General features: G+C 44.4%; 1 protein-coding gene across 1 annotated transcript in view; it reads left to right on the forward strand.

Moving 5' to 3' along the window:
• Positions 1 to 26630, forward strand: part of LOC136834940 (3-oxoacyl-[acyl-carrier-protein] reductase FabG-like) — a 106302-nt gene that overhangs the window by 12396 nt on the left and 67276 nt on the right. The window contains exons 2-3 of the mRNA XM_067097796.1: positions 9685 to 9837; positions 14778 to 14940. Of these exons, the coding sequence (XP_066953897.1) occupies positions 9685 to 9837; positions 14778 to 14940 (316 nt within the window). The remainder of the gene's footprint in view (positions 1 to 9684; positions 9838 to 14777; positions 14941 to 26630) is intronic.

Genomic DNA, 26630 nt, shown 5'->3' on the forward strand with positions numbered 1-26630 from the left:
GAAAATAATAAATTAAAACAGATAAAATCCAGTGTTGGAAAATGGAATTCGTCATATCAAAGAGAGAGACAAGCACAAGTAATTCTGACACGTCTTGAATAGGCCATACTCGTTTGACACATGGACACTTAATGAACAGTCCATGTGGCCTCTTCCCAAATGCCCAGATTGCAATGTGCTGATAACAGTTAAGCATATACTGTGTGAATGTCCAAAATATAACGTGCAGCGACTATCAAATTTTGAAATAGACCGATAGAAGAAATTTTGTCAGAATCTTTCAACGTTCTCAATAGCACCCATTTTAATGTTCATGAGAAGCTGCAAATTAATTGGAAAAATATAAGAAAAAACAATCAATCAGTATAATGAATTTTAAAACAAGTAAATTTTATGATTTTACTTAATTTATTTTAAATTTTAATATACCTTTTTAGTGAGTATGTATGGAAGCATGAGTTTAAATGTATTTATTGTGTGAGTGTGTTCCAGTATGAAAGCGTATGCCTTTTACAGCTTTTAATTTCATTTTCATTTTCGTTTATCATCATTGACAAGTGACCTATTAGGTCCCAGTGCTAGGCTTCTAGCCTAGACTTGTCATTCCATCCTAATCCTTCGGGCCAGCCCTATGAGAGCTGATGGTCAGCTCAGTGGTCTGGTTAAACTATTTTAATAATAATAATAATAATTCGGTAGATCCTCACACTGTATGCTCGAGGTGTAGGGGGCATGTTTGTTTGTTTAATGATCGATGCAAGGAGTGTGAGACTTTGCCTGATGCTAGTTGGAAGACTTATGATTCCTATGTGCGGAAGTTAGAGCGTGATAGGATCAGGAGGTGTTCCTCCAGGAGTGTATCAGTGAGTAGACGTTGCTATTCCTAACCCTGTGGTATTGCCCTCGGGCCCCGAGGTTGTGTCTGCGGAAGGGGATGCCCTGTCTGTAATTATGTCTTCCATTCGTAACCTGGAAGCTAAAATGCTCGCTCTTCAAAGTGCAGTGATAGTGTTTGTGCCCCTAGTGTTGTGGAGGGGGCGTCAGATTGGCCGTATAATGCCTCTAGGCCTGGACCTCTGCCGGACTCCCAGGACTCAGGGAGTGGGCAAGTCGAAAGCCGCAAGAGGGTTACGCGGACCCCCCACCGATCTGGCGTCCCTTTGGCAGGACCTGTTGACGCTTCCCAGGCTGCCAAAGATCGTGCTCGTGTACGAATCCTTAAGGATTGCTTCTTGTCCCCCGAAGCTTCCTCCCCGCATCAGGGTTGGAGCTCTCGGAAGGACTCTCGCCCTTTGAAGAGAAGCTTCAGAGAAGGGGACGCTTCACGTCCCTTTTCTCGTGACGCTCTTCGCTCTTCTCCGGAGAGTTTTGACGCCCTCCCACCGCAGAAGAGGACCAGGACGTCATCGGACGATGACGCTTTTGAGCGCCCCAGTCGCTCCAGGGAGAGAGCTGTTGCTTCCCCTGCGAGAAGGAAGAAGGCGTCCCCTCGCCCCTCATCTTCTCACAGGATCAGCCCTTCTCCTGAGGAGGAATCTTCTGCTAGAAGCATGCAGCGCATGCAGTTGGCTTGGCCGTTTATTGCCCAGAAGGAGACAGATCCGTGTCGACGTCGGAAGGATTCCCGACTGCCGATCAAGAGGTCCAAGCCGTCCCCTTCTCCTTCTCCTCGTTCGTCTTCTTCTCATGCTTCGCCGCCCTCTAGAAGTCCTTTGGCTCAGCGCTTTACTGGTCTCAGCAGGGATCGCCAATTCCCTCTTTCTGACGCTCTCCATGCTGCTAGGCTTGACGCCCCTCGTTCTGGCGCTCTGCATTTTTCTTGCCATGACGCTTCTCATGCTGCTAAGCATGACGCGCTCCTCATGCTGCCCGGCAAGACGCTCCCTTGCTGCTCGACGCCTCCGTCAGGGCGCTTTTCGCTCCGTCAAGGCGCTTCTTGCCGAGATTTTCTGCCGAGCGACTCCTCTCGGACTTCTTCCAAGCAGAAGTCTTTTGCCAGTTGGACTGCAAGGGCTTAGACCTCCCGGAGTTTCTCCAATCTCTTCAGTTGCTCCGTTGAAGAAGGAGACCTGTCAAGTGCATCGGAATCTGCAGTTGAGGAACAGTCCTCGACTTCATCAGCTTCTTCCGATTACCAGGTCTTGACACGTCTGCTGAAGGACTTGTTTGGGGACAAGTTTCAACCCTCTGCTCCTCGCCCTCCTCCTTCGCAGTTAATCTCATCAAAATCACAGAAGACTTCAGGTTTTGTGAAGATGGCCACGTCTCTCTCTACGAAGAGGGCCTTTAAGAGAGTTCAGGAGTGGATGGACTCCAGGAAGGCCCAGTACAAGACTTCTTTCGCCCTGCCTCCGTCAAGATTGAGTGGGAAAGCGGGGATTTGGTACGAGACGGGAGAGGATGTTGGTTGGAGAGTTCCTTCCTCTTCCCAGCGAGACTTGGCCAGCCTTGTGGACGCTCCTAGGAGGTCTCTCCTTTCGTCAGCGAAGGTGTCCTGGACGTTGTCTGAAACTGATCACCATCTGAAAGGTCTCTTCAGAACAATGGAGGTTTTCAACTTTCTGGACTGGTGCCTGGGAGTCCTGGACTTGCAGGCTCGAAGCCCTGACTCCATTAGTCTGGGAGACTTATTCAGCGTCCTATCCTGCATGGACAAGGCTGTCAGGGATGGTTCCAAAGAACTGGCTGCCCATTTCTGTAATGGGGCTTTTAAAGAAGAGGGGCTTTACTGCAACTTCACGGCAAAGTCGGTCTCTCCTTCACAGAGGGCAGAGTTGTTGTTCGCCCCGATGTCTAGCCATCTTTTCCCCAGTCCTTAGTCAAGGATACTGGCAGCCACTTTGCAAGAGAAGGCTACTCAAGACCTCCTGGCCCAGTCTTCTAGACGTCCCAGCAGTCCCTTCGACTTCTTCCCTTGGGCAGGCTTCCAAGATACAGAAGCCCTTTCGTGGAGGAGCTTCTTGAGATCGTCCTCTCGAGGAAGAGGTCTCTCCAGAGGTAGAGCCCCTTCCAAACCTAGGGGCAAGAAGTGACTCTGTGGACCTCCAGACACCTGTTGGAGCCAGGCTTCTTTCCTTTGCAAGAGCCTGGAGAGAGAGAGGGACGGACAGCTGGTCCCTTGAAGTCATCGAAAAGGGATACAAGATCCCATTCCTCGACTTACCTCCGTTGTGCACGAAGCCCAAGGATCTGTCGCCCTCCTATCAGCAGGAGAAGCAGCAGATTCTTTTCGACCTGCTCGAGCAAATGCTCGAGAAGAGAGCTGTGGAACAGGTCTCAGATTTACAATCCCCGGGCTTCTACAACAGGTTGTTCCTGGTCCCGAAGCAGTCAGGAGGATGGAGACCAGTCCTGGACGTCAGCAGGTTGAACCATTTCGTTCTGAAAGAGAAGTTCAAAATGGAGACGTCCCAATCGGTTATAGGAGCCTTAAGACCAGACGACTGGATGGTTTCTCTGGATCTCCAGGACGCCTACTTTCACGTCCCTATACATCCTCTGTCAAGGAAGTACCTGAGGTTTGTCCTGCGGGGACAGGTATATCAATTCAGGGCTCTCTGCTTCAGGCTAAGCACAGCCCCTATGGTCTTCACGGTGTTAATGAGGAATGTGGCGAGATGGCTTCACCTTGCAGGGATAAGAGTCTCGCTTTATTTGGACGATTGGCTCATTCGAGCCTCGTCAAAGTCGAGGTGTCTGGAGGACCTTCACACGACGTTGGATTTGACGAAGTCCCTAGGACTTCTTGTGAATTTCGAAAAGTCCCATCTGACCCCGACTCAGTCCATCGTTTATCTGGGGATTCAGATGGATTCAGTGGCTTTTCGAGCTTTTCCGTCACAGGAAAGACAGCAGCAGTGCTTAGACAAAGTTTCAGCCTTCCTGCGGAAAGAAACATGCTCGGTGAGGGAATGGATGAGTCTGCTGGGGACCATTTCATCGCTGGAGAAGTTTGTTTCCTGGGAGACTGCATTTCAGACATCTCAGACCCTTCAATTCTTCCTTGCAGAGAACTGGGAGGACAAGGAGGATCTGGAAGTTTCTCTGAAGATCTCGCCAAAGGTGAAGGATCACCTAAGGTGGTGGCTCGATCCCTCAAAGTTGGCAGAAGGCGTTTCTCTCAACCTTCAGAACCCGACCTAGTGTTGTTTTCCGACACGCGTCCACATCGGGATGGGGAGCAACACTAGGGGGGGAAGAAGTGTCGGGCACCTGGAGAGGGGAACAGGTGTCCTGGCACATAAATCTCAAAGAATTGGGGGCGATTCAGTTGGCCCTACTTTTCTTCGAGGACAAGAGTCACAAACCGAGTAGTCCAGATCAACTCGGACAACACCACGGCCCTGGCATACCTAAAGAAACAGGGAGGAACTCACTCTCGGTCCCTGTTCGCTTTAGCAAAGGACATCCTGCTGTGGGCCCAGGCACAGAATATTACGATCCTCACGAGGTTCGTTGCAGGTGTGGAGAACGTCCGTGCGGATCTTCTAAGTCGGCAACTACAACTGCTGCCGACCGAGTGGACCCTGCACCCAGAGGTTTGTCAGGGACTGTGGAGGCTATGGGGACGTCCCTTGGTGGATCTCTTCGCGACTTTCAAGATGAAGAGGCTTCCTCTTTACTGCTCCCCTGTACTCGATCCAGAAGCTATTTCAGTAGATGCTCTTCTCTGGGGTTGGACGGGGATGGACGTTTATGCCTTTCCCCCGTTCAAAATCCTCGGAGAAGTCATCAGGAAGCTTGCGTCGTCGGAAGGGCAAGGATGACTTTGATCGCCCCGTTTTGGCCTTCGAGGAGTGGTTCACAGAGGTCATGTCCTTCCTAGTGGACTTCCGAGAACACTGCCCATGAGAGTCGATCTACTCAGACAGCCCCACTTCGAGAGGTACCACAAAACCTCCCCGCTCTGAGTCTGACTGCATTCAGACTATTGAGAAGCTGGCCAGAGCGAGGTTTTTCAAGATCAGTGGCGAGAGCTATTGCCAGAGCCAGAAGATTCTCTTCCAGTAATTTGTACCAATCAAAGTGGACCGTGTTCAGGGAGATGGTGTAGGAAGAAGGGCATTTCCTCTACCACGACCTCTGTGAGTCAGATAGCAGACTTCCTCTTGTTTCTGAGGAGTGAAGTCAAACTTGCAGTCCCGACTATCAAGGGATATAGAAGTATCCTATCAGCTGTTTTTAGGCATAGAAACCTGGACCTGACTAACAACAAAGACCTTCACGATCTATTAAAGTCATTGAAAACCTCGAAGGTGCCTCAGCAAAGGACTCCTTCTTGGAACTTAGATGTGTTGTTACGGTTCCTGATGTCCAGTCCTTTTGAGCCTCTCCATTCTGCGACATTGAGGAACATTACCAGAAAGGCTATTTTCCTAGTTGCTCTAGCGAACTGCAAAGAGGGTTAGTGAACTTCAAGCCTTCAGTAAGCATATAGGCTTTAAAGGGCATAACGGCGTTTGTTCTTTAAGTCCTACATTTTTAGCAAAAACAAGAACCCGTCTAACCCTTGGCCCAGGAGCTTTGAAATTAAAGGGTATGGCTGAAATTCTGGGTCAAGAGCCAGAGAGAGTCCTGTGCCCTGTCAGGGCTCTCAAAGTCTACTTGGACAAAACGAAGGAAAGTCAAGGCCCCTCGGACAATTTATGGTGTTCAGTGAAGGGACCCGGACTTACCTATGTCAAAGAATGCACTGGCGTTCTTTTCTGAAGAACACGATTAGAAGCCCATTTATGCTGTCAAGACACTGATTTTAAACTTCTGAAAGTCAATGCTCACGAGGTGAGGGCGGTTGCAACTTCAGTGGCTTTTCAGAAGAATATGACACTCAGTAACATTCTGGGTGCCACATTTTGGCGTAGCAACTCTGTGTTCGCTTCACACTACCTGAGAGATGTGAAGACGACATATGAGAACTGCTGCTCGCTAGGACCATACGTTTCCTGCAGATACAATCTTGGGGGCAGGGATGACACACATCCTATCTTATAGAAAATGGTTGGTTGGATAGTGTTTTTATGGTTGTTGGGTCGACCACCAGAGGCAGACTTCCCACTCTTTAGCTTTAGTTTTGCTATCCTAACTTAGTTAGGCTTGGTCAGGTGGTTGTTTTTACTTCGTTTACCCTCATTGTATGGTCAATATGGTCTAGTCACATAGTGGTCACGCCCCCGTTGACAGATCATCTAGAACTCACCAGCTATACAGGTCACTACCTTGCTGGAGACTCTAGTAAAGCAGAAGCGGACTTGGGTGACAGTAATCACGAAGTCAGCTATGCTAACAGGTAAGGAACCAAGGTGTCAATCACCTACATGTATTGTGTTTCCTAAATTTCAATCATTTACCTTTATTTTGCAACAAATATATCTGACACAATATTTCGATTTAAAATGATATTTTAATGAAAAAAATAAAGTTTGTTCATACTTACCTGGCAGAAAATCTCAGAAATGCCCGCCGTCACTCCCCTCGAGACAGTTGGCACCGTTTTCTAAAAATCTGTTAAATAAAGTTTTATATATGAAAATGTGCCTCCAATTTCATGTAGAATACAACAAAAATAACCCATGGTTGTAGCTTTTATCAGTTTTGAAATATTTTCATATAAATCACGATAAACAGAAAATTCGACCTTACAGCTATATAATATCTCGACCGAAATGGTAAGTATGAAAAACTGCAATTTTATCATTAAAAACATTTTACAGTCTAGTAATATTCAATCAATTACCTTCATTTTACAACAAACAGGAAGTCTCTAGCACAATGTTTTGATTTATGGTGAATTTTTCAAAAAACTTTTTTTACGTCTAGTGCTGTTTTAATTCATGCATCATTTTGTGATAATATTTTCTCTGTGTTGCTTTGATCGTTTTACAATTTGTTATATACCAAAATCATCGCAATGTAGTGTACAATAAAAAAATAACTCATTAGCTTTAACCGTTTTGCTCAGTTTTTGGCGATTTGTATACAATTATATATGAAATTTTTTCACGCTGTCATATATTTCAATATTTATATATGATAATGATATTTTTTCATTTTGATGGTTGCATACTAAACTTCAGGCAATGACAAAAAAATGAGCCAAAAATGAACTCTTAATCTTAAAAACTAAGCATGCTGTGATTTTTTCAAAGGGAAAAAAATTTTTTTCTGGATTAGGAGCTAACTCCCGAATGCCCGGCATACAACAAGGTTGAAACACAGGGTTTTTGTAAATAGAGGCTCGGCATTTAAGGGTTAAAGGCTATAGATCCATGCTCAATTCTGTCTTTAGGCACAGAGGTGTGGATCTTGAAGCAAGTCAGGATCTTAGTGACTTGATTAAATCTTTCGATACTTCAAGGGAACACAGACCGCCTTCTATTCCTTGGAACCTAGACATCATGCTTTGTTGGCTCTCAGGGCCTCCCTTCGAGCCTCTTCATATATCTTCCTTGAGAGACTTAACAAGGAAGTCTCCTTTTGGTTGCTCCAGCGAAAGCCAAAAGAATTGGTGAATTACAGGCCATAAGCAAGAAGGTTGGCTTTTCACAAGGTGATGCGGTCTGCATGTTTACCCTTGGGTCTCTTGCAAAGAATGAAACCCCAACCAATCTTTGGCCCCATTTTTTCTCTATCAAGAACCTTACAGGTATCCTGGGACCTACAGACCAGGAGAGAATTCTTTGTTCGGTCAGAGCCTTAAAATGTTACCTGGAGAGGACTAAGAGCATCAGAAGCCCCTCTCGTAACCTCTGGCATTCCGTAAAGAACCTATCATGTTCTATGTCCAAGAGCACGTTATCCCTCTTTCTTAGAGAAGTGACCTCTGAACCTGTAGGGGAATTCAGAAAGAGGCCCAACCTTTATTGAAAGTTAAAGCCCACGAAGTCCAGGCAGTCACCACTTCACTGGCTTTTAAACACAACCTGTCACTGTCAGACTATTCTTCAATCTACGTACTGGACGTGCAGAACTGTGTTTGCCTCTTATTATTTGCAAGAAACCACTTATGAAAACTGCAGTACATTAAGATCGTTATCTGTGACTGGCTTGGTACTGAGGGAGGAAGGGTAGGAGCATGCCTCCCATTTCTCTATCTCCTCATCTTGAATTTAGGTGATCGAGTTATGGGAGCCTGGGGTCCTATGGCTTTTGGTACCCACCAGTCTTCTAATGGTGTTTGGTGTTTTACGTCAGGTGTAGGTAACAAAATATTTGGTCAGATTTTCTATTTTACCCAGGGCAAGTGGCACCCTTTTTTATAAGGCTTTGGCAACCATGAGGTTTTATTCCTTAGCAGCAAAGCACTCACTAAAGTAGAGGCGATTCTCAGCTTTACTGTTGCGCCACTACTGGTTGATGATGAGCACCGACCAGAGGCAGTACCCGTCTGCTGTAGCTCTCTCAACAGGTAAGGTTACAACAAGCATTGTCCACTGAGTGTTTTTGAGTAGTTAGTGTCCATATATCCCGCCTCCTTTCTCTGTGAGATTCAGCAATGTAATTACTTGGTAAGTTACTTATATAAAATTACATTTTTATAATAAAATAAAGTTTTATATATACAGTACTTACTAAGTAATTACATGCTGGGAGCCCTCCCGCCTCCTCTGTAATGGACATTATGCATGAACGAATTGAACACCTGAGCTGGTTGTACCTATATTTCCCCAAAATTTGGCGGGGTCTGTTTCCTACACCAAAACAATATGAGCACTACCTCAAAATTTGTAAAACTTAAGCTGCCGTGAAAAGTAGGAACTAATAGCAATGTAATTACTTGGTAAGTATATATAAAACTTTATTTTATTATAAGAATGTAATTTTGTCATGAAAATATAATTTTTAGTCAAATGCATTGGGACTGATGGATATCAAAATCTCATACTAGCATGAGTCATTTAAATGGTGAAGAAATCCACAGTGGTGTAAATGAAAATATATATTAGAAATATATATACAAATGAGAGCTTTCAAGAACCTGTGGGTTCTTGAAAACTCTTGTTTATATGTACAGTATACAGTAAACCCCCTGTATTTGCGGGGGATGCGTACTGCACCCCCTACTAATAGCTAAAATCCACGAATACTTAAAACCCCCTCTAAAAACACTTAGAACTGCCTATTTTGATAAACACAAGAAAAACCCTCTAAAAATTATTATACCTGAGTATCTTCATAGTTTTATCACAAAAAGTGCATTTAGTCATGAAAATGATATGAAAATACATTAATTAGTGAATATTTCTCAGTGAAAGATACCCCTAATGGGCAAATTTTCCGCGAATAATGGGTATATACGTTCCACAGAGAAATTCGCAAATATGTGAGACCATGAATCGTGAGAATGCGAATACGGGGGTTTTACTGTATTGCTAATATATCTTTGCATTTACACCACTTTGGATTTCTTCACCATTGGTGGACATAATATACCTGGAAATTAGTGTATGGTAATATATTATACAATGCTGTGAGTAATATCTTTTACATTGCTGTAACCAGTACACCCTCCTTACCTGTCCCTAACATCTTAAAAGACAGTTAGAATTACTGTACTAGATTGTTAATCCTGAGGTACATGATTAGTGGCAGAGCATATTTTAAGAGTAATTTTCCACATTTAACAATAAGGTAATGTTTAGGTTAACAAATGAAATATCTTCTGAGTCTTTCTGTTTTTTACTTCAGGTGCCTCATCAGGCATAGGAGCTGCAACAGCACAGTTGTTTTCACGATTTGGAGCTTCCTTGTCTTTGACAGGCCGTAATACGAAAAACCTAGAGGAAATTGCACAGAAATGCATCAATGAAAAGACCCATAAACCCCCATTAACCATTCAGGGTAAGAGGAATTTATTTTACAGTACTTTATCTGTTTTCTTTGCTTTTTATTCAGCAGGGATTTTGGTTCTTTTGGTAAATTTTTATGAGTTCAAATCTGTTTGATATTCAGTTGTGCCCTTGTATCTGCATGATAAATTTGTTTTACAGAAATGTAATGTAACCACTCAGTTGTTGTCTGTGAGACCTGATTTGCTTGTCTGTGGCTAATTGTGGTAAAAATAGATGAAGGTATATGTATAAGGCAGATTTGAGGAAGCTAGCTTACAGCTTTACAAGGAAATATCAGGAGCTGATCTTTGTCTAATTTTCCTCTCGTGGAAGGGGTGTGTCTCCTCTCAAATATGTTCTGGCCGGTTGTGTTTGTTTGGTTGAGCACTGAGCAAATTGTTTGATCACAGTGCTATTTTGTACTCAAAGCATATGAATACTGCATTGTTCAAGTTGAGAGTTGTCTAAATATCCAGGTACCACTGTATGTACTGTAGTATATGCATATAGCAAATGTAGTTCAGTGGTGTTTTGGAGGATGATGAACACTGATACTGTCTGATTCTCGCCATGTTGAATGAGGTTACTATCACGTAAGATGGTAGGCATATGTGTACAGTATAGCCTAAAAAAAACTTTTCCAGGATGCCTCAATGAAATTATTACATATTTTGCTTGTGGAATGTTTATAGATGTTAAAATGACATTTCTTAGTTTCATATTAGTCCATGTGTAAATTAGGATTTGGTAGCTTTGCTGAAACTGAGGTATATCTTGAAGCCTGGTAATGCTTGTTTACCAGTCATTATTATTATTATTATTATTATTATTATTATTATTATTATTATTATTATTATTATTATTATTATTATTATTATTATTATTATATAAGTGACTTACCAAGTAACTACATAGCTGTTAGTTTCACTTAACCGCTGCAGTTCTAAATTTGAAATTCGCGGTAATGCGCTATTGTTTTAGTGTAGGTAACTAGACCCCGCCCACTACTGGGGAAGAATTGGTACAACAGTGCTGAAGAGCCCAATTTGTTTCTAGTGGTCAACAACTGTACACGGTTGGTTGAGCAGCTCTGATTTGAATTTCGCTGGATGGTTGTATCTTTTGCCTTTGGTGAAGTATTCATTCGTGTTGGTAGCGTGCTATTTATTAGCATAGCTAGTTTATTATTCAGACTTGTGACTTATTGTGACTCAGTATGTCAGATTCTAGATTGTCTAGCATTAGGTATTGCAGCAAAGGCTGTAATAGTAGACTTACTTCTGCTAGGTATGACTCGCACACTTTGTGTTGCCAGTGTAGAGGGCAAATTTGCTCGTTCATACTTAAATGTGACGAATGCAAAGACTGGGATCAGGGTAAATGGAAAGTTTTGGAAGCACATCTAGATAGACTCCAAAGAGACAGACAGAGAAAAGTGGCTGTTAGAGCCAAGGCTAAAGGTTTAGCTAGTCAGGTTTCTACTCAAAAATTGGATATTGCTTCTCAACCTGTGCCTTCTACACCTCTGCCTGTGTTTTCCCCGATCACCAGCCCTCCGACTTTCCCTCAAACTCCGTTACCTGGCTCCCATTCTTCTGAACCCAATGTCATCATCAACCTAGAAGCTAGAATTGACCAAAAGCTTGGTCTGCTTGTTAATACTGCAGCTCAAATTGGGTCTTCGGTTAAGGCCTTTATGGATCAGGTAAGCATAATTAGTGTTGGTGCAAGTGGAAGAGGTGACTACTCGTCCCACCGATGCTCCTAGACAAAGGTCAATATTAGACTCCCCCAAACCTGGGAGGAAGCAAACCAGAAGTCCAAGGGAGGTCGGTGGGGTTTGCCCACGGGTTGTTGCCCCCTTGACCGAGCCTGTTGATCGAACCCAGGACTCGATGGACTGCCATTGGAAGGTTATTCATATGGATGTGCATGCTCTGTCGCCCAGTGATTCGGACAGCAGTGTGGACAGGGGGTGTAAATGTTTTTAAAAAGTGCCAGGGCCATTGAAAAGGCATGCTCCTTCTGCTGAGCGTGTTTCCCCGCTCCCATGTAAGATTCCCAGGGAACAAGAGCACAGTCCTCTTCCCTCCTGCAGTTTTTGGGTTAGTCCCGAGTGGGTTGTGCATAACACTTTGGTGATGGAGAGCCAGCCTTTGACGCGGCATTCCTCATCCAAGTTGTCCGAGCACCCAGTGTCCGATTGTGCAGTGTCAAAGTGTTTTGTGTCCAAATGCCCAGTGTCTGAATGCTTACTTCCAGTCCCAATCGAGTTGTGCATGACCCTTCAATGACGGTGAACTGGTCTTTGACGCGGCATTCCTCATCCATGTTGTCTAAGCGTCCAGCGGCTTAGCACCTGGTTTCCAAACGTGTAGTGACCAACTGTTCTGTGTCGAAGCACCCAGTGTCCAAGCTTCCAACTTCTGAACACCCAACTTCCGAGTGCACAGTTTCTGAACACCCAATGTCCGAGCATATGGTGTTGGATCGCCCAGTGTCCGAGTGATCGGGTTACAAGCACTCAGTGTCCGAGCCCCCAACTGAAGAGCGGCGCCCAGTGTCTGTACACCCAGTTTCTGAGCGCTATGTGCCAGAATTCTCACCTTTGATACACTTGGTGCCAGAAGATAAACGTTTGGCGCCAATGCCTGCCGTCACGGATCCTTCATTGGAACTTATCCAACGGCAGTTGGGTAACCTCCTTGGACTTTTACAAAAGCAACCTGCTGCTACAGGATGAGGCAGACTTAGCTCCTTCTCCCATGACATCAAATGAGGGAGCTGACGAAGAAGCTGTTGATCGAGAACATCCTATGTTAGCTTATTCGGTCGGCCCGCTTGAGGTACTTCCTCTTCTGCTATCCAACTTCTTTTCTCTCCAAGGGCCCCATCATCACCTGGTTCGGCCTTCATGATGAGACAGCCAGTAGAAGCCTCCAGACTACCGAAGATGGTCCTCTTCTCATCCTCTAGGAAGGCATTAGCGGGCACTGACAGTTTGTTAGCAGGAAAGAGGGAGCTGGGTAAAGTGGTTTTCAGTGCACCTCCTCCTGTCTATCGCCAAGGAGGTACTTGTCCTACTCCACTGGGGAAGCGCCTTTGCTAGGAGTTTCTGCCTCCTCCCAAGGGGACTTTTTTAGCCTTGTGGATGCAATGCGGAGATTGGTCTTAACTCCGCTAAGATTACATTCACATCTTCAGAATTAGACCGTTTTGTGAAAGAAGTTTTTAAAGTCTTCGAAGTATTCAGCTTCCTAGACTGGACAATCGGGTCGTTGGCCAAGAAAATAGAAGACTGTAGTACATTTCAAGAGGACTTTGCTGTGGACTGGCTGGGAGTACTCTTGTTCTCGGATAAGGCCATTAGGGGTGGCTTCCAGGAGCTGGCTACCTTATTCTCCATGGGGGTTCTTAAGAAAAGGGAACTATGGTGTACCTGTACCTCCAAAGGTGTTACAGTAATAAGTGGGTCGGAGTAGACTGGTGGTGCTAGAGGGATCTACTCTATAAATAGTCATAGGTCAGCAGGGGGTTTTCTCATGCTGATTTGTCATTGATTTTATAAATAGTCGTAGGTCAGCAGGGGGTTTTCTTATGCTGACTATTTATAGAGTAGATCCCTCTAGTACCACCAGTCTACTCCGACCCACTGCTGTGATCATACTTGGATGAATCCAGGAGAAACGTTGGCCATTTCAAGATTTTGACCTGTATCCAAATTCGATACATTTACTTCTACATGTATAAAACCCTACGGGCTGTGCTCACCAAATTTGACTTACCCTTAATAGAAATATACGGAAATCATTGGAAATTTACCTACTCCTGATGAATCAGATCGGCGAGTTACTCGCCAGTCGTAGTAACAGTGAGAAAACTGTTATAAGGAAAATAGAGAAGACTCTATACAAGATCAATGCAGCTGACGCAGCGATTTCTTTCAGTAGTACCTGTTTAAGAGAGGGCTTGTTGCCATTATTATTATTATTATTATTTATTATTATTAAAAAATACTCATCGTAGTATGAGTCTTAAAATGGAGAAGCAAATCCACAGTTATGTATATGTACATATATTTAAAGATAAATCAATATAGATAGCTTTCGGGAACTTGTTTGGAACCAAACAAGTTCCCGAAAGTGGGGGATGCGTACCACACCCCCCCACGAATAGCTAAAATCTGCGAATACTTAAAACCCCTCCAAAAACACTTAGAACTGCCCATTTTGATAGTTTAAACACAATAAAAACCCTGTAAAAATGCTTATACCTGAGTATTTTAATAGTTTTATAAAAAAAAAAGTGCATTTATTCATGAAAATTATATGAAAATACAGTAATTAGTGAATATTTCTCAGTGAAAAATATGCGAATGGGCAAATTTTCCGCTTGAATAATGGCTAGATATGTTCAGACAGAGAAACCAGGAAGAATTGCGTGAGTCCATGAATCATGAGAAGGAATACGGGGTTTACTGTATATTGATTTATCTTTAAATATATGTACATATACGTAACTGTGGATTTGCTTCTCCATTATTATTATTATTATTATTATTATTATTATTATTATTATTATTATTATTATTATTATTATTATTATTATTATTATTATTATTATTATTATTATTTTATTAATAGAAAGCTGTACAGTACAAGATCACAGAGTTCATTTTTTATTACTTTAACTTAAGAATTGTTGAAAGATTTTAGTTTTTGATGATCAGATTATGAATAATACCTGACATCAAGTTATGTATGAATAATTTATTTTTTCTCAGAGGATAAAATTTGCTTATTGTAATTTGATGTTATTGGAACTTCAGAGATATGAATATTACATAAAAGAATAATTCTGTATATCTTATTCAGCACAGTAATGTGTGATGTGCTTAACTGTAATAATAGCTGTTCTTTTTTTACTGACCATTTTGTTTTAAATTTTCAGCGGATCTAAATAATGAAGGTGATACTAAGCGAATTGTTGATGAAACTATCAAACACTATGGGCGTATTGACATATTGGTCAATAATGCTGGCATTATAGAATTGGGGACAATTCTCAACACCTCTTTGGAACAATATGACCGTGTTATGAACACAAATGTTAGGTAAGAATCTTTCATATCTTAAAGGGAAGGAAATACTGTATGTAATTTGTTCATATAAATTGCTTTTAAAGTCAAAAACTTTAAACACTTATGGATCATTCAGTGGCATTAACTCAGTTGGAGGGCTTATGTTGGTAGGCCTTTCAAGAGTCAAGATTCACTGAAATCTTATAAGCAAACAGGGAACTTTAGTGCATAAGGATTGATCTTAGTACGTTATGCTTAAAGAGGCATTGTTGCTCTTGAAAAAGTTTGATAAAAATGACATTTTCATAATAAAATAAAGTTTTAAACATCTGACTTACCTGGTAGTTATATATATAGCTTAAGTCCCTGACGCGCGGCAGAATTTCAAAACTCGCGGCAATCGCCGATGGGTAGTCAGGTGTACCACTAGTGCGCCCTCTACCCAGGTACCTTGAACCATTCCAACTGTTCCTCAGATCTTCCCTGCCACCATACCGGTTGCATCATTAAGAATTTTGCTCGTTTGGCCCGTGATTTTCACAGAGTTTTGGTGAAGTACACTTTGGCTTTGGCTTTGGCTTTCGCTCGTTTTTTGGATTTGATTTGGATTTTCTGGATTTGTTAGATATTGTTGATTTTGACCTTTGCTCGCTTTGGATTTTTCTTACGATTTTTTCGCTTTCCAAGATGTCTGACTCTGCTTCGAGTGTGAGAATGTGTGTGAGGGGGTGTAAAACCCGGCTTGCTAAAGCCGCGTTGGATCCCCACTCTATTTGTGTAAAATGCAGAGGGAAAAATTGCGAGTTTAAGGATAGATGTGATGAATGTTTTGGTTTATCAGAAAGAGAGTGGATGGATTACTACCGATATGTTTCTAAGCTTGAAAGGGATAGGATCAGAAGAGCCGGGAGTAGTAAATCTCGCTCTTCTAGAGATAGTCAGGGAATTGAAGATTCTCCTCATATCAATCCTATTATTCATTCCCCAGTAGTGGTAGTCCCAGAACCCCCCACTGATACTGATAAGGAACCAACCTTCAAGGACATGATGACGGCCATTCAAACCCTTGGACAAAAGGTAGAATCCCTCGCAAGAGACAGAGAGGATTTATGGTCGAATGTCAGAGATCTGAAACATTCAAGTGCTAATGAGAAAAATAAGAGTGCAAGTGTTGTGGAGGGTGCGGTTGCTCGGTCCTGTCATGCTCCTAGTCCTAGACCTCTTCCAAGCTCACCAACCCCTGTGAGAAGGAATGTCGACAGACGAAGGGAGGCAAGAGGCTTTAGCTACCGAGCAGTCGTCCCCTCGAGCGTACCTGTTGACGCTTCCCAGGACGCTCGCCCTCGCCATAGGAAAGGCGAGGTTAAAGTGTTTTCATCCTCGTCGGAGGACGCTGTTACTAGAAGGGACTGGCGTTTTACGACCTTATCGAGACCCCTCAAAGGAAACTTCCTTTGGTGGGACAGCGGCGTCGGGATTTGACACTTCCTACTCCGGGATGTAGTCACTGGAGCAGCCCAGAGCGTTCCCCTCTTAGTTCGGACAATTGCTCTCCAGTGAAAAGCAGGCGTATGTTGTCGACGGGCGGCCGTCTGCTTCCGCTGATGACGAAATAAGACCGGGCGTCGCCGAAACTTCATTTCCAACGTCGCATCGATGAAAATGAATTAGTAGTTGATATTGCGGCTCCCCATGTCGATCCCCAGCAACAGGTAGCTCCGCCAGATCAGTCTAATTCAGGACATGCAACGGAAACTCTCTTCCCTGATGCAAGTCTTTCAGCCTGCAGATAAGACGGATGCAGACGTTTGTCCACCGATGGCTGTGCACGTCGCCCTGAGGAAACTTTTGACCGATGTCGACACAGGCGCCAGCTCTCAAGTGACTTCAGGGTGCGGCGGGACAGCGAACGTGAAAATGTTTCGCCTATTCAAGAAACCTCAATCATTTTACGTCAGCCTGAGGAAGCTTTTGACAGATGCTCACAGGCGCCAGTTCTCAAGCGACCTTAAGGTTGGACGGAACAATGATTGTCAGAAGTCTGGACGCCAGGACGCCCGAGTAGCTCAAGAGGATGGACGCCAGGACGCCAGGCGTCAAGATCTTGGTCGCCAGGACGCCAGCGTCAAGAATCTGGACGCCAGGACGCCAGGCGCCACGAAGACACCAGGCGTCACGAGACTGGACACCAGGGCGCCGAGCGTCAAGGTGATACTTTGAAAGAAGTCGCTTCTTTGGTTTTGGTCAATCAGAAGAAGAGATTGATGATATCCTCAGTCTCCTGTGGATCTGATCGAACAAGTTTCGGAAGAAGAAGATAGTAAAGGCCTTCAACTTTCATCAGACTTCAAAAAACTTATGAAACTTTTTGCGGAGGTTTTCCCTGAAAACTTTATTCCGACGGCTCCTCGTTCCCCACCTTCAGAATTTACTCTTGGGAAGGCGCCTAAGGAGTCAGCTTTTATGAAGATGGTTTTGTCCTCGCTCGTCCAAGAGAGCTCTCAAAATGATGAATGAATGGATGCTTTCAAAGAAAGAACAAGGAAAGACAGTCTTTGCTTTTCCTCCAGCCAAACTAGCTTCAAGATCGAGCGTTTGGTATCAAACGGGAGAATCGTTTAGCCTTGGAATACCTGCCTCTTCCCGAGGAGACTTCTCGAATCTTGTTGATTCATCTCGCCGAGTGGCCATGGGGAGAACGAAGTTTTGTTGGTCAACATCAGAGTTGGACCACCTCCTCAAAGGGATTTTTAGGGCCTTCGAGGTCTTTAACTTTCTGGACTGGACCCTGGGAGCGTTAGGAAGAAAGATGGGATTATTCAACACGACCGACAAAGAAGAATTTGTACATCTTATGTCGTGTATGGATAAAGGAATCAGAGACGGTGCCAGCGAATTAGCGGCGCTTTTTTCTCAGCAGGAATCTTGAAGAAAAGGACCCATCTTTGCTCTTTCCTAGCTAATGGGGTCACATCCAGTCAAAAAGCGGAATTAATTTACGCCCCTTTTTCCTCTCACCTCTTCCCTCAAGACTTGGTTAAAGAGATTTCTACCTCCTTAGCTCAGAAAACCACACAAGATCTTATATCGAAGACAGCAAAGAAAGTCTTACCAACGACTTTCATGACTAAAAAGAGTAAGGCTGAGGCTTCTGTGCTTCAGGGATCTCAGCCCTTTCGTGGTCGGCCCTCAGGTAGAGGTTCAAGAGGGCGGGTAGAAGATCTGCAGCAAGGAGTGCCTCTAGACAGGGAAGAAACAGGACTTGACGTTCCCCCTTCAGGCAGCGGTAGGTGCCAGGCTGTTAAACTTCTGGCAGGTATGGGAGAAAAGAGGAGCGGATCCTTGGTCCATTCAACTACTCAAGGATGGATACAAAATCCCTTTCCTAAGAAAGCCCCCGTTGGCAGACAAACCAATAGATCTGTCTCCCAGATACAGAGACGAGTCCAAGGCACAGGCGATTCGACAGCAAGTTTCGTTATTATTGCAGAAAAACGCAATAGAGAAAATACAAAATCTGGATTCGCAGGATTCTACAACCGCCTTTTCCTGGTTCCCAAGAGCTCAAAAGGGGTTGGAGACCAGTACTGGATGTGAGTGCCCTCAACGCTTTTTGTACAAAAAGACGAAGTTTTCCATGGAAACAACAAAATCAGTGTTAGCGGCAGTCAGACAACACGACTGGATGGTTTCCTTGGACCTTCAGGACGCATATCTCCACATTCCTATCCACCCGGGCTTCAAGAAATACCTGAGATTCGTCTTCAGGGAACAGGTATTCCAGTTTCAGGGCTCTTTGCTTCGGCCTAAACACCAGCGCCCCAAATATTCACCAGACTGATGTCGAATGTAGCGCAGGAATGCTGCACACGAGAGGCATCAGGGCTCTCTGTATCTGGACGACTGGCTTCTCAGAGCTCCTTCCTTCAATCGCTGTCTGGAGGATCTTCAAGCGACAGTCTGTTTATCAGAGGAACTAGGACTTCTGGTAAACAGGCAGAAGTCATCTGACCCCATCTCAAGAGATCCTGTATCTAGGGATGAGGATTCAGTCTCAGGATTTTCGGGTTTTCCGTCACCATCAAGGATGGAACAGACCTTAGTAAAATTAAAGGACTTTCTGGGGAAACGGATGTGCTCGGCGAGGAATGGATGAGCCTGCTAGGGACCCTTTCTCGCTAGAACAGTTCGTTCCTTAGGAAGACTAAACCTTCGCCCACTCCAATTCCACCTCAATCGGTATTGGAGCAGAGAAGACGGGCTAGAGAAAGAGTGTATCCCCATTTCAGAGGCGATGAAACAGTGCCTTCAGTGGTGGAACGACCCAGTCAAGCTTCAGGAGGGCCTTTCATTAAAACAGAAGAACCCAGACCTAGTGTTGTTCTCCGGACAGCGTCGGACTCAGGGGTGGGGAGCAACATTGGGAAAGTTGGAAGTATCAGGATTCTGGACCAGAGAGCAAGAGAAGCTCCACATAAATCAAAAGGAGCTGACTGCAATCCTTTTAGCCCTCAAAGAGTTACAACACTCAGTCCAAGACAAGGTCGTACAGGTCAACTCCGACAACACGGCGGCGTTGGCCTACATCAACAAACAAGGAGGAACCCACTCCAGGTCACTGTACGAAACGTCGAGGCAACTCCTTATCTGGGCCAAGGAGAAAAATGTGACATAGTAACCACGTTTCATTCAGGGGAAAGAAATGTGAGGGCAGACAGTCTGAGCAGGAAAGGTCAAGTCCTGGCAACAGAATGGACTCTTCACCAAGATGTCTGCAGAGAATTGTGGCGGATTTGGGGTCGTCCATGCATAGACCTCTTCGCCACAGCTCAAACGAAGAGGATGGAGACGTACTGCTCTCCTGTGCCAGACCCGAGGCAATGCACATAGATGCGTTCCTTTTAAACTGGTCCAACCTGGACGTTTACGCATTTCCCCCTTCAAGATCATAAACAGAGTCATTCAGAAGTTCGTGTCCCACGAGGCGCCAGGATGACTCTAGTGGTCCCCTTTTGGCCAACAAGAGAATGGTTCACAGAGGTGCGGGAATGGATGGTGGACACCCGAGAAGTCTGCCCCTAAGGCCAGATCTACTCAAACAACCCCACTTGGAAAGGTATCACCAAAACCTCCAAGGTCTACAGCTAACTGCCTTCAGACTATCGAAAAACTCGCAAGAGCTAGAGGTTTTTTCGAAGGAGGCAGCTAGAGCGATCGCAAGAGCTAGGAGGTCATCTACCATCAGGTATACCAATCCAAGTGGGATATTTTTAGAGGTTGGTGTAAAAACAACTCCGTGTCCTCGTCCAGTACCTCTGTGACCCAGATAGCGGATTTTCTTCTTTACCTTAAGAGGAGACGTAACTTTTCAGTCTCTACTATTAAGGGATACAGGAGCATGTTGGCAGCGGTCTTCAGACACAGAAACTTGGACTTGTCTGCCAATAAGGATCTCCAAGACCTTATCAGATCATTCGAGACTACCAAAGAGAAAAGTCAGATCTCACCAGCGTGGAACCTAGACGTGGTCCTAAAGTTCCTCATGTCCGATAGGTTCGAACCTTTGCAAGAGATTTCATTTAAAGATCTCACAATGAAGACTCTATTTTTGGTTTGCTTGGCGACAGCTAAAAGAGTCAGTGAAGTACATGCCTTCAATAAAACCGTCGGTTTTAGGAACGTAGCAAAGCTATCTGCTCTCTACAATTGGGGTTTTTAGCTAAGAATGAACGGCCTTCACAACCATGGCCCAAGTCCTTGAGATTATGAATCTGGCAGAGATCGCAGGTGAGGAGTTAGAGAGAGTCCTCTGTCCGGTAAGAGCTCTGAGAGCGTACCTGCAAAGGACGAAGAATTTCGAGGCAGGTCAGAGGCGCTTTGGTGTTCAGTTAAAGCCCCTCTCTACCAATGTCAAAGAATGCGTTATCCTTTTTCATTAGACAGTTGATAAGGGAAGCGCATTCAGAATGTAATGAAGCGGACCTTAAGCTTCTAAAGGTTAAAACCCATGAGGTCAGAGCGGTTGCAACCTCTGTAGCCTTTAGACAGAATAGGTCCCTACAAAGTATCATGGACTCTACCTTCTGGAGAAGCAAGTCAGTGTTTGCCTCACACTACTTGAAGCAAGTACAAACGCTTTATGACGACTGCTATACACTGGGACCGTTTATAGCAGCTAACTCAGTAGTGGGAGAGGGGACTACCCCTGCAATCCCATAATTCGATGCCCTTGATTCTTGCCTTGGAATAGTTGTAATCTTATGGTTGTTTGTGGAGATTGGACACAATCTTCTTCCGCAATCATTGATTTTAGTCAGGTAATCAGTTTGTTCCTTGGCAGCGCCGGAACAAGGGTATTATAGGTTGTCTGTCACATAGAGGTTGGTATACCGGTTGGCAGCTCCTAGAGGTCTTCAGCCCCTGAGTGGATCGCTGGACCTCTTAAGGAAAGCAGACATAATGAGGGGAGTTCATTGAAGTCAGCTTCCTTAAACCAGGTAAGAACCTTAAGTTGGTTTATTAACCCTTAAGCAAAATTCCAAAGATGTTGGCTGTCTCTGACCCTCCACCAAAGGTGTCAATCAGCTATATATATAACTACCAGGTAAGTCAGATGTTTAAAAATGATATTTTCATAATAAAATAAATTTTTGAACATACTTACCTGGTAGTTATATATGATTAAATTCCCACCCTCCTCCCCTCTAGAGACTAGGGGCATGGAAGATCTGAGGAACAGTTGGAATGGTTCAAGGTACCTGGGTAGAGGGCGCACTAGTGGTACACCTGACTACCCATCGGCGATTGCCGCGAGTTTTGAAATTCTGCCGCGCGTCAGGGACTTAAGCTATATATATAACTACCAGGTAAGTATGTTCAAAAATTTATTTTATTATGAAAATATCATTTTTAAGTATACTTACCCAGTAGTTGCATTGCTATTGTTTCGAACCGAACGGCAGCTAGAATTCAAAATTTGCGCCAGCAAAACAAAAAACAATATGGCGGCTAGGAGATACCCCCTCTGCCCACTGATGGAGGAGTGAGGAACTACTTTAACACAAAACTTCAGTTGTTTATGCCCTACATTCATGAGAGGGGAGGAGGGAGGGCTTTGATCATGTAACTACTGGGTAAGTACACTTAAAACTTTATTTTATTATGAAAATGTCATTTTTAAGTATGCAGCTTACCCAGTAGTTAAATTGCTGATTCCCACACTAAAGGAGGTGGGACCATGAATAGATAGAACTATATTTAATTTGTGTTAATCTTCTTTTATTGGGTAAAAGAAGTGTTGTAAGTTCCTTACCTGTTAAGTGAGCAATCCATACTGATTCTGCCTCTTAAATATGGAGCTCTTCTTAACTGCTAGATGTGGTGAGGGAGCCATGGGACGTCTATAGTAAGTAAATTATCCTTGTGACCTAGAAGGGTTCGTAGGACACGAAGGATGACCAGACAAATGCCCCTGCTCAGGGCGCAGTACCAATCAAAAAATATAAAACCAGTCGATGGGTATCACCACTAACCTACACCAAAATTAAACCCCTTAAAAGAACTAACGACTGAGAGGTACTCATTAAACGCACAGCACCATGTATTCCCCAGACTCTCCAGCAAACTCGAAAACATGTGTCAAGGAGAAGGGGACACTAAGGAAGCAAGCACTTCCTTATCACCTTCACCCAATACTGTGCCAGCCGCAACAAGAGGACCTAGGGTACTGCAATTATCATATGTTGTCTCCATATCTCGTAGATAATGTGAGGCGAAAACTGACTTAATCCTCCAGAAGGTTGCTTGTATAATAGAAGAAAGAGACAAATTGCGTCTGAAGGCCAGGGAGGTCGCAACCACTCGTACTTCATGCGTTTTAACTTTCAAAACACTGCACTCTGCCTCACCCAAATTGTCATGAGCCTCCACTGTTACACTCTGAATAAAGAAAGCCAACATGTTTTTGATAGGGGTCGAGAAGGATTCTTAACAGAGCACCAAAGATGGTCCGAATTACCTCTAATAGACCTGGTCGCTTGAATATAGAACTACCTATCTCAGTGAAAGGGACACACAGACTGATGAAAAAATGCTTTCTGAGGCTGTGGGTTGTTTGGTACAGTATTCATCCGCCGTGCACATGCACGATTGACCCAAGCAGCGGGCAGGTCGTTCTCCGGTCAAGTGTAGTTACAGTACACTCAGAAACGAGTTCCTGTCTACTGCGAGGGGGTATCTTATGCAGCCGATGACTGGTTATCGGAGACAGTAACCGGTTATCGGTTAAGTTTATCGGTCATTGGTGTCGATAACTGAATGCTGACAACCGGACATCGATTCATTAAAAAACCTGTGTTTTTTATGAATATTTTTGAAAACCGCTGTGAAACCGGATCGCCGCTAACTGAGTCTGCCAACAACCTGGGACTGCCTGTATTATTATTATTATTATTATTATTATTATTATTATTATTATTATTATTATTATTATTATTATTATTTGAAAATTACTTATTATTAGGTAAATCATTTATTTATCATACAAACATGGTTAGTCCTGTAGTCCTCACAATCTCCCATAAATTAAAAAACTCTCTCTCTCTCTCTCTCTCTCTCTCTCTCTCTCTCTCTCTCTCTCTCTCTCTCTCTCTCTCTCTCTCTCTCTCTCTCTCTCAATACAGTATACATGTATTTTCATTAAAAAATATAGTAATTAGTGAAGAGACAGTTTTGCTGTACAAAAAAAGCGAATTAGTGATAATTTTAGAGATATGGCCCAAGGAAAAATCCGCAAATTAGTGAATTTCCCCCACGGACAAGTGAATGTGTTCGACAAAAATCTGCAACAAAATGAAATGTGGAAACGTGAAATGCTTAAAAACACTAGGGCACTAATACATATTTGACTAAAGAATCTTATGATTCTCATACAATCTGCACAGACCGTTGGGGACAGGTTTGTTCAGTAGATTTAAAATACAATGAATGTACTGACTGGACAGTAAGAAATGGAAGACTTCAAGATCTCATTTAAATAAACTGGCTAGGGATAAGAAGAGGAAGGCGATGGCTAGATTGATTAGTAAGTCTTTAGCTAGCCAGGAATCTTCTAATGATCATGATAATGATAATACTAATGTTGATATCGATGTTCCTGTGATTTCTGTTGATCCCGTTCCCAGTTCTCCTGTGCAACCCACTCCTTTACCCAGCTCTCTCGCTTTTGAACCCAACCCCATTGCCAGCCTCAAGTGTAAGATTGATAAGAGATTCAAGTTGATTGTCGAATCTATTGGTCAGTTAGTTTTGTCTGTGAAGGTCCTTATGGACAATAAGAGTGACTCAGAGTGCCCAGTAGCGCCGAGTGCCAATGTAGTGTTGGTAGAGTGCCCGGTAGAGCCCAGTGCTAGTCAAGTGTTGGTGGAGGAGGTAGTTACCTGGCCCCCCATTTCCTAGGCAAAGGTCAATGACATACTCCCCTAAACCTTGGAGGAGTCAAACTGGTAGCCTGAGGGAGGTTGGTGGGGTCTGCCCATGGGTAGTCACCCCCTCAGCTGGACCAGTTGCTTAATCCTAGGTTGCAGCCAAGTGCCACTGGAAAGGTGTATCCTTGGATGTGCATCGTCTTTCTTTAAGTTGTGATGAGTCTTCTCCCAGGCGTCAATGGTGCTTTGGGAATGAATCATGTCCTTTGAAACAACGCGCAGGTGATGTGTTGCATTCTCCTCCAGTACGCAATCCTCATCCATCATGCAGCCATTAGGACAGCCCGGAGCATTTTCCTTCTATTACTCCCTTGGTGGAGAGTCAGAGTGCTGCTCCCAAGCGCCCTTCTTCTCGGAAGCGCTCTTCTTCGTATAAAGCATCTTCTGTTGAGCATCCTCCAGTGCCCGAGCGCCCTGCAGTTTCTGAAGCTGCCTTGAGTGCCGAACGCCCGGTTTCATCCGAGGGCCCGAAATCTTCTGAGCGCTCATTAGCACCCGTTTGCCCTTCAGTGTCAGAGCACCTGTCTTCTCTCGAGCACCATGTAGCACCCGAGCGCCGGTTGTTGTTGCCTGATCACTCAGTGGTTCGTGGACTTCCAGCAGAGACAGAGCACCCGCCTTCCATCGATCGTCTTGCTTCTGCTGTCGGCGTTTCGGCTCTGACTTCTGTGGGTGTTTCTCATTCAGGTAAACGGCCAGCATCTGCTTCCATACATCAGTCTCCCTTGCTTCAGGCTGAACCTGCTTCTAGTACACAAGCGCCCACTGTTGTGGACCCTATTCAGAGCAAGCTTGACAGTATTCTGAGCCTACTCAAGAAGGCTCCGTCGACCCCCCAACCTCCGGACTTGACCTTGTCTCCTGTTTCCTCGGAGGAGGAAGATGAGGTTCTTGCTCAAGACACTCGACCTTCAGCTTATGTGTCTCTGGTAAGGTATCGTCTTGTTACTTTTCTGAGTTTCTTTTCGCCTGCAGCCCCTTCTTCGCCCGCTTCTGCCTTTCTTATGGATTCGCAGTCATCTGATTCTTCAAAACTGCCCAGGTTAGTGCTTTCCTCTTCTGTGAAGAAAGCCTTGAGTGATATTAATGGATGGCTAGCAGAGAAGAGGGACCAAGGTAGAGCCATCTTCAGCTTCCCTCCTTCTAGATTGTCTAAGAGGAGACAGTTCCTTCTCTGGGAGTTTCTACCTCTTTCCAAGGGGACTTCTCTGGGTTGATTGAATCTTTGCGCAGATCTGCGTTTGTGTCAGCAAAGATTATGTTCAGTTGTATGGAACTCACTCACCTTCTTGAAAACTTATTTAAAGTATTTGAAGTTTTCAGCTTTCTTGACTGGGCGGTTGGCTCTCTAGCCTGTAAGATTAAGGACTGCCCTGTTTTACCTGAAGATACTGGCTGGGAGTTCTCTCATGCATTAATAAAGGGATCAGGGATGGCTCCCAGGAGTTGGCTTCTCTTTACACAATGGGAGTCCTTAAGAAGAGGGAACTGTGGTGTTCCTACACCTCTAAGGGGGTCACTCCATCACAGAAATCAGCACTTTTATTTTCCATGGTGGACCGTCACTACTTGTTCCCACCGGCCACAGTTCTGGAGATTTTTTCAGGTCTTCAGAAGAAGAGCACTCAAGACCCACTTGCTCAATCGTCTAAACGGCCTAAAGAGATATCCGGTCATGCCTCCATGACAGTCTCTCCTTTACAGGTGCATCTCTTTCGTGGCAGCAAACAGAGACCTTTCTCTAGATCCCGCTCTAATGGCAGGTTCGTCCCTAGAGCCATTAAAAAATCCTCAACCCCGTTCATCCTCTCGCAAGTGAGAATTTCGTCCTCCAAACTTCAGTAGGAGCCAGACTCCTCTTATGGGAGAAGTGGTAAGAAAAAGAGGCAGAGCCTTGTTTTGTCAATGTCCTGAGGGAGGGTTATGTCATCCCCTTCAAAGAAAAGCCTCCTTTGGTCAGCATGCCAGCAGTATTGACAGCCTACTCCAAAGGCTCAGAGAAGTCTTCAGCCCTCTCAGAGGAAGTTTCGTCTCTCCTCAAGAAGGGGGCAATAGAATTGGTAGAGAATGTGAACTCCCCGGGTTTCTACAACCTTCTGTTTGTGGTGCCCAAGGCGCCAGGAGGCTGGAGGCCTGTCCTGGATGTCAGTGCCCTGAATGTCTATATGCAGAAGACAAAGTTCAGGATGGAAACAAACTGAACCAACACGTCATCCATTTGCCAGGGAGACTGGGTAA

This window comes from Macrobrachium rosenbergii, chromosome 4 (assembly GCF_040412425.1).
Source record: "Macrobrachium rosenbergii isolate ZJJX-2024 chromosome 4, ASM4041242v1, whole genome shotgun sequence".
In the NCBI taxonomy this organism is placed as follows: domain Eukaryota; kingdom Metazoa; phylum Arthropoda; class Malacostraca; order Decapoda; family Palaemonidae; genus Macrobrachium; species Macrobrachium rosenbergii.